The sequence below is a fragment of the Poeciliopsis prolifica genome, unplaced genomic scaffold, assembly GCF_027474105.1.
Source record: "Poeciliopsis prolifica strain line A6 unplaced genomic scaffold, Auburn_PproV2 SCAFFOLD043, whole genome shotgun sequence".
NCBI classification, from domain to species: domain Eukaryota; kingdom Metazoa; phylum Chordata; class Actinopteri; order Cyprinodontiformes; family Poeciliidae; genus Poeciliopsis; species Poeciliopsis prolifica.
Window position 1 is genome coordinate 3,605,909 of NW_026562418.1, and position 6,221 is coordinate 3,612,129.

The 6,221-nt window shown below is 42.5% G+C and overlaps 1 protein-coding gene across 1 annotated transcript; it reads left to right on the forward strand.

Annotated features, from left to right (window-relative positions):
• Positions 1 to 4,346: 4,346 nt before the first annotated feature.
• LOC129376349 (uncharacterized) lies at positions 4,347 to 5,852 on the forward strand. Its single transcript, XM_055055962.1, has 3 exons — positions 4,347 to 4,444; positions 4,678 to 4,736; positions 4,815 to 5,852. The coding sequence occupies exons 1-3, from the start codon at positions 4,416 to 4,418 to the stop codon at positions 5,708 to 5,710; spliced, it is 984 nt and encodes a 327-aa protein (XP_054911937.1). The 5' UTR covers positions 4,347 to 4,415; the 3' UTR covers positions 5,711 to 5,852.
• The last annotated feature ends 369 nt before the right edge of the window (positions 5,853 to 6,221 follow it).

The following is a 6,221-nucleotide window of genomic DNA, read 5'->3' on the forward strand; positions in this document are numbered from 1 at the left end:
AAAACGATCTATTCTTTTAATTCTCATCAGGATTCCTGCTGAAGCTGCAGGCTTTTTACCCTCAAAAAAGTTTTACCTCCTGACAGTGAAGAATTAGTAAAGAATCCAGTCTTGGCATCAAAAATTCAGACTAGTGTTTCAGGATCACTTTGAGATAGAGAGAGGATATTTCTAAATGTTTCCTCAGTGATGTTGCTGAGGTTAAAGAAGGAAATTCTAACAAACTGTTTTAATAAAAGATGAATGACATGTCCTTGTGAAAGACAGAAAGCTTCTTTACTTTATTTATGCTTTTTCTCATTTTCTACATTGTCTCATTCCTAAAATAATGGGCTTAGCCATTTTTTTGCCAATAGTGATTTTGGAAACACAGATTTTTTTTTTAACCCTCCACCCCTTTTTTTTGGTCCAAATAGGATTCAGGCAACAAAGAAGGCACAAAAAAATGACTTGGGCCATTTTTTATTTGAAGAAGATTGTGACATTTTTGTGTCGGGTCCAAGCTGTGAATTATTTTGACAACAGCCAAGCAGTTTCCTGAAGAGCTCGAGGGCAGCTTAAGTTTATGGTTAATAAAATAATTGAAACAAAGTGCGTCGCTTGTTCTCCCAACACTTCTGAGGTCAGCGTTAGAGCAAAACAGAAATGTTGCATGTTTTCCAGGCGCTGATTAGCAGAGGCGATTGGAATGCATGCTCAAGGCCCCGTTACCGGAGCGAGGCCGAAAAACAATCTATTTTTCTGCTAAACTGTTTCAGTTTCCATTTGAGAGGAGACTGAATTCCATAACATAGATAAAACTGTTTCCAACTGAAGGTTACTGGCATCCGGAGAGGGAGTTTGTTCGTTTTAACAGAGTAAAAGTTACGGCTGATCTTCATCTGCTTTCACACTAACAGATGAAGATCTCACTGAGCATTCATCAAAATGTGTCGAAATAAACAGTACTTTGTAAATATTGCATTTTACAATTTGACAATCTAGTGATCGGCATCAGCATTTTTCTGTGAAGTAAAAGATTACTTGATCTTCACCTCATGTCAAGTCGAAGGCCTTTTGCCCAAGTGCTGGCCGGAGAGCGATATGTTTGCCAAATCTCTGATTTCTCAATGATTCTCACGTAAAAGATGACCAGCGACTTGTTCTGCTGCTTCAAGTCGTGCAATGTGGCTTCTCCCATTTCATAGTGACAAGTTGCTTCCCTATCGCTTTCACACTTCTTCAAATACTGAATCAATATTTAAATAATAGGTACAGTATGTGTGGGGATTTAGATGATGAGCATTTAGTGAACCCTTCTGTTAACTAGAAAGCCCAATGAGAATGTGACAAAGAAGATAGGATGCAAGTTGATCTGTGGTGATAACTTCCAGAATATTATTTTACTTGAAGTATTCATGAGTGGTTCTGGGCCAGGTCAGTGCATGACGTAGAACACAGTCTTTTGAGTATCTGTAGTGGTCATCAGAACACATCCAGTCACAACGACAACAACTCAGGAGGTAGAAGTTCACCCTGCAACTGGTGGGTTGCTGATTCCAACCCGCGCTCCGTCCGCCCATCTCAGCTGCTGTGTACTTGGGCGAGAGGCTGCAACCGCCCTGCCTGCTGGCGGCGGTGAGAGGACCGGGTCTAACCCTACCCGGGTCTCACCCTACCCGGGTCTCACCCTACCCGGGTCTCACCCTACCCGGGTCTCACCCTACCCGGGTCTCACCCTACCCGGGTCTCACCCTACCCGGGTCTCACCCTACCCGGGTCAGGGCAGTAGCTGTTTGTTGAATAAAATAAAATTTTGCAATTGGGATTTTTAAGAAATTCAATTAAAATCACATGTGAATAAATATGTTCACACTGCAAGTCATTAAAAATTGTGACAGCAACGGATGTAAACATGGTTTTAGATGAGCCAGAGCTCATCATCTATCAGAGGAGACGTCGGCGTCAAATTCTGGTGTTTGGAGCGGCTACTTATGCAGCGTTTCTGGGAAATTGTAGTTTATGATTTAACAAATTAGCTTTGATTCCAGCCCTTAAGAACGACACACAACGTTTTATGAACTGCGATGCTGTGAGAGCTCTGGTGGAGCCAGCTGAACGCTGTCTGAAAAAAATAAACACAAACCGTCATCCTCCTACCACTTCCTGTCGTCTTCTTCATCTTTTCCACCAGCAGTAACATCCGGCTGTTGATTATGCGACTCGTGTGATGAGAAGAAAGTATTTTCATTGTCGTTTTGCAAATTACGTCTATTTCAATACGAGCTCATTCCAGAGGAAAAAAAAAACATTTTTTAGTAAAAAAACTTGAGATTCCAATAAACAAAATTTTTCAGACGCAGCTGTGAAGGACAAGAATCACACAGTGATTCCTGTTGGTAGTGTGATGCTCTGAGCCTATTTTGCAGCTTAAGGAAGACTGGCTGTGATCAATGGAACCATAAAAACTGGTACTGATCAAAACATCCTGAAGGAGAACAGCTGGTCATCTTTCGGTGCCCTCCAGATGAAACCAACTCGGGTCATGCAGCAGGGCAAAGGTCCAAAACACACCAGCAAGTCTACCTCTGAATGACTTAAGAGCCACAAAATAAAGTCTTGGGAGCGGCCCAGATAAAGTCCAGACCTAAATCCTATTGAGATACTGCGACCTTAAACTCTCCAACAATAAATCTACAAAGACGAGTGGCCAAAACCTCACTACAAGTTATCACAAACATCTTTTTCACGCATGTGGGTTTTGACGTTTTCCTCCCTCAATAGAAAAAACACTTCCATTGAAAAACTGCTCTTTGTGTTTACTTGTGTTGTCTCTTAAAATGGTTTGATGTTCTGAAACACTGGAGTGTGACAAACATTTTTCACACTTGTGTATTTCTCTTCTCGGCGTTTTAACTGTTCAGCCAGACTGTTCAGCCAGAGATTTAAAGAGGAACAGCAAAAGCAAACGAGATGGATCAGTAGTGCTTGCTGTCCTGGGTATTATGTCCTGGGCGGATGCTGTCACCCAGGACATAATACTGTGAAATATTGCCTTTGCTTATTGGACTGACTAAAGGCACTAGGGTTTATCACTGGATATAAACAGCTGTAGTTAAATGGCCATCTCATTCCACATACAGTTTCTCAGTGGTACATTTTTATTTCTAAATCCATTCTTGGCTTGTTGCCCTCATATTTCTCTTCCTGTGTGTCACCCGAATCCAGGATGTCATCACTCAGTTCGTACAGATTTAGGGACAGCAACCTCCTCTTACTCTGCACCATCACAGTGGAATCAGAACTGAACTCTAATATAATTCCTTAGGGTGAATTTAACCTGAGTCAAAAATGTGGAGAAAATGGCAGCAGGGTTGTTGATCTATTCTTTTATGAAATCTTGATATTTCATATTTATTATCTTAAATATTCTGAGACTGTACTTTAAAAATGTAGCAAGTAGCTTATACATTTTTACATGAATGTGAAACTGTCACCGTGTTGTGACAAGAAATTAGACAGATAATCTGTGAAAACAAAAATTAAGCTAACAATTAATAACCAATCAGAGCCAAGAGGAGGGTGTTGGTGCTGTCAATCACCCTCTGAGTGACACTTCTTCCCCTCCCCCTTTACTCTCTGCTACTTTGTCGCCAGCAGAGCCCGCTGTGAATGCTAAAGCTAGTTAGCATGACCACCGATAAACAGTTTTTTCTGTAACAATGAGTTGTTTCTCTGCCAATGGCACATCAAACAGCACATTTATGAGATTGATTGACGGCGACAAGCCCCTCCTCCTGGCTCTGATTGGTTGTTTCTGACAGCGAACGCTGCATTTCTTCAGAGGACAACAGCAGCTCAGGGAGGAGGTAGAGATCGATCATTTCACAGATTATCTGTCTCATACTGTCAGACATGGTGACAATTTTCACAAATATGTCAGACAATTTAAAAAAAAAAAAAAAAAGTTACATAATTGCAGCTTTTATGGTTTTCTGTAATGTTGGAACATGTGAATGGGGTCACGTTAGTCCAGACACGAGAAAAAAAAAATTTCATTCTCATCAGTTGAAAAAAATCTGTTAAACATGAAGTGGCACAAGTTTTATTTTGATTATATGTGGCTGGCATGATGCAGCCGTTAAACATTATTCTTCTCTGCTTCTTTATTCTCCAAAACAATTGCAGAAAATTCCACAATTTTTATGAGCGATATATTATTTTTAGACGCATTCAGTCATCAGTGCAGAGGAAGACAAGAAAGCACAAATCAGAGGAGATGAGCTGTGTGACTCCTCCACCGCAGCTACAATAGATAATCAGTTCATCATGCTGTGATTGGCTGAAGGCTACAATAAATACTAACTCACCGCAGCGTACATGCAGAGCAGGCAGTTTCTGAGGAGTTGGGCTGCTTTTGCTTTGACTGAAGAGGCATGAAAATGACTTGTGGACTTGGTTTTGGGTGAGTGAACTATTTTTTTCTGCGACAGACTGGCGACATGTCCAGGATGTATCCCGGCTCTTGCCCAAAACGTTCACTGGAGATCGGCACCAGCACCCCTCCTGACCCCACTGGGGACAAGGGTGTTAGAAAATGAATGGATGGAACAATTTTATTTTTTTCTTTTAATCAAAGTTTACAGATAAAAGTTTTCTTTTTCATATTAATTTCTTCAATGTTTTTTCCCTGAACAGGATCTTGCTGATTTGCTTCGTTCAAGCAGAACTTGCGGGGTGTTATTGGATTCAGGAAGGTAAGAATCGCAAATCAGTCACACTTTGCCCTGACTCTCTCCATCTCTCTGAATGAAATTTGACTCTCTGTTCTGCAGCACATAGACCCCAGAACAGCAACACAAACTCTGGCTTTCCTCCACCAGATGGCATACTGAGAAAATCCACCAACAATTTCCCCAACCTACCCAAACCAGACTTCTTCCCTCCTCCCTCAGTCCAGGTCCAGACCAATAGTTACAACACTAAGCCTGCAGTGAAAAGTGATTACGATAGGAAGCCCTCCACCGGAGGCCCAACGCAGACCCACTCTCAACCGGTTCAAAGGTCAAGGAGGCTGGTGAAGAACATTGTTCGGTCAAAACCCAAGAGCCAGAGCACTTTGGGTTCTCAGCAGAGTCCAAGGGTAAGCCAAAGGGAAGGCTACTCCTCCAGGCCAGCTTCCTACAGGGACCCTTCCTTTCATGGGCAAAAGGTCTCATCTGCCACCTTGTTCAGTCCGGTTGGTCCTGGTCCACGTAGTTCTATTCGGATGCAGACATTTGCTCGGGGCCGTGCAAGAAAAGTCCCATCAGGCCTTGCATCTCAGGGTGCCAACATCAAGAGTGTCTTGCCTCACGCTGCAGCTGGGAGGTCTTATCCCAGCCCACAGTTCGCTCTAAAGACTGGAGGCTACAGGCCAAGGAGTCGCCTCAGTGGCCTGGCTGGTCCCACAAGTGGCAGAGAGGGAGAGTCTGCTCTGGGGTTTGCTCCAGTGATGGTGTATAACCTTCCAGAAGCCTTCGGCGGCTCAGCCATCAGACGGCTGAAGAGACCTATGGAGCAGGAGACGGTACCTGACCAGAAGCCAGAGTTTCTGGACAGGTACACACCTCCACAGAGGGTACCACTTTACAAACCTGAACGAACAAACAGGCATTCAGGATATGACTGGAGCAGGATGAAGCAGAACAAAGAGCCAGTCTGGTCCCCATATTGGATCACCACACCATGACCTCAGAGGGCAACGGCATCCAATCCTGACCTCCCCAGTGTTCATTCAGCCTCCATTCAGGTCAAGCTCCCCTATAGACCCGAAATCTAGTGTCTTTAATTTCAAAAATACTGTACTGAAATAAAACAACAGTTTTTTTTAAGCTTGTGTGTGTGTGTCTTTAATTCCAGTTCAATCTTTTGTTGTATATATTCCTTTATTTACACCAGGAACAATCTCTTAGGTTTAAACTTACATTTTTAAAATCTAAATAAGATGCTAAAAAAAACTATTTAAGTAGACATCATCCATGACCAAATGTATGTAAAATTCTGAAAGTTAGAAAAAAAGAAATCATGCAAAAAATTTTCCAGAACATGTAAATACGTAGCTTCGTGTCGACGTTGGATGAATCGTCTTTTCAGTTCGGCTGAAAAGACGACCCCTGACTCTGCCGGACTTGTCTTCCTCTACTCAGCTCTGAGAGATTGCAAACGTCAACACAGTGGGGTGTATTTAGGGGACAGTCACA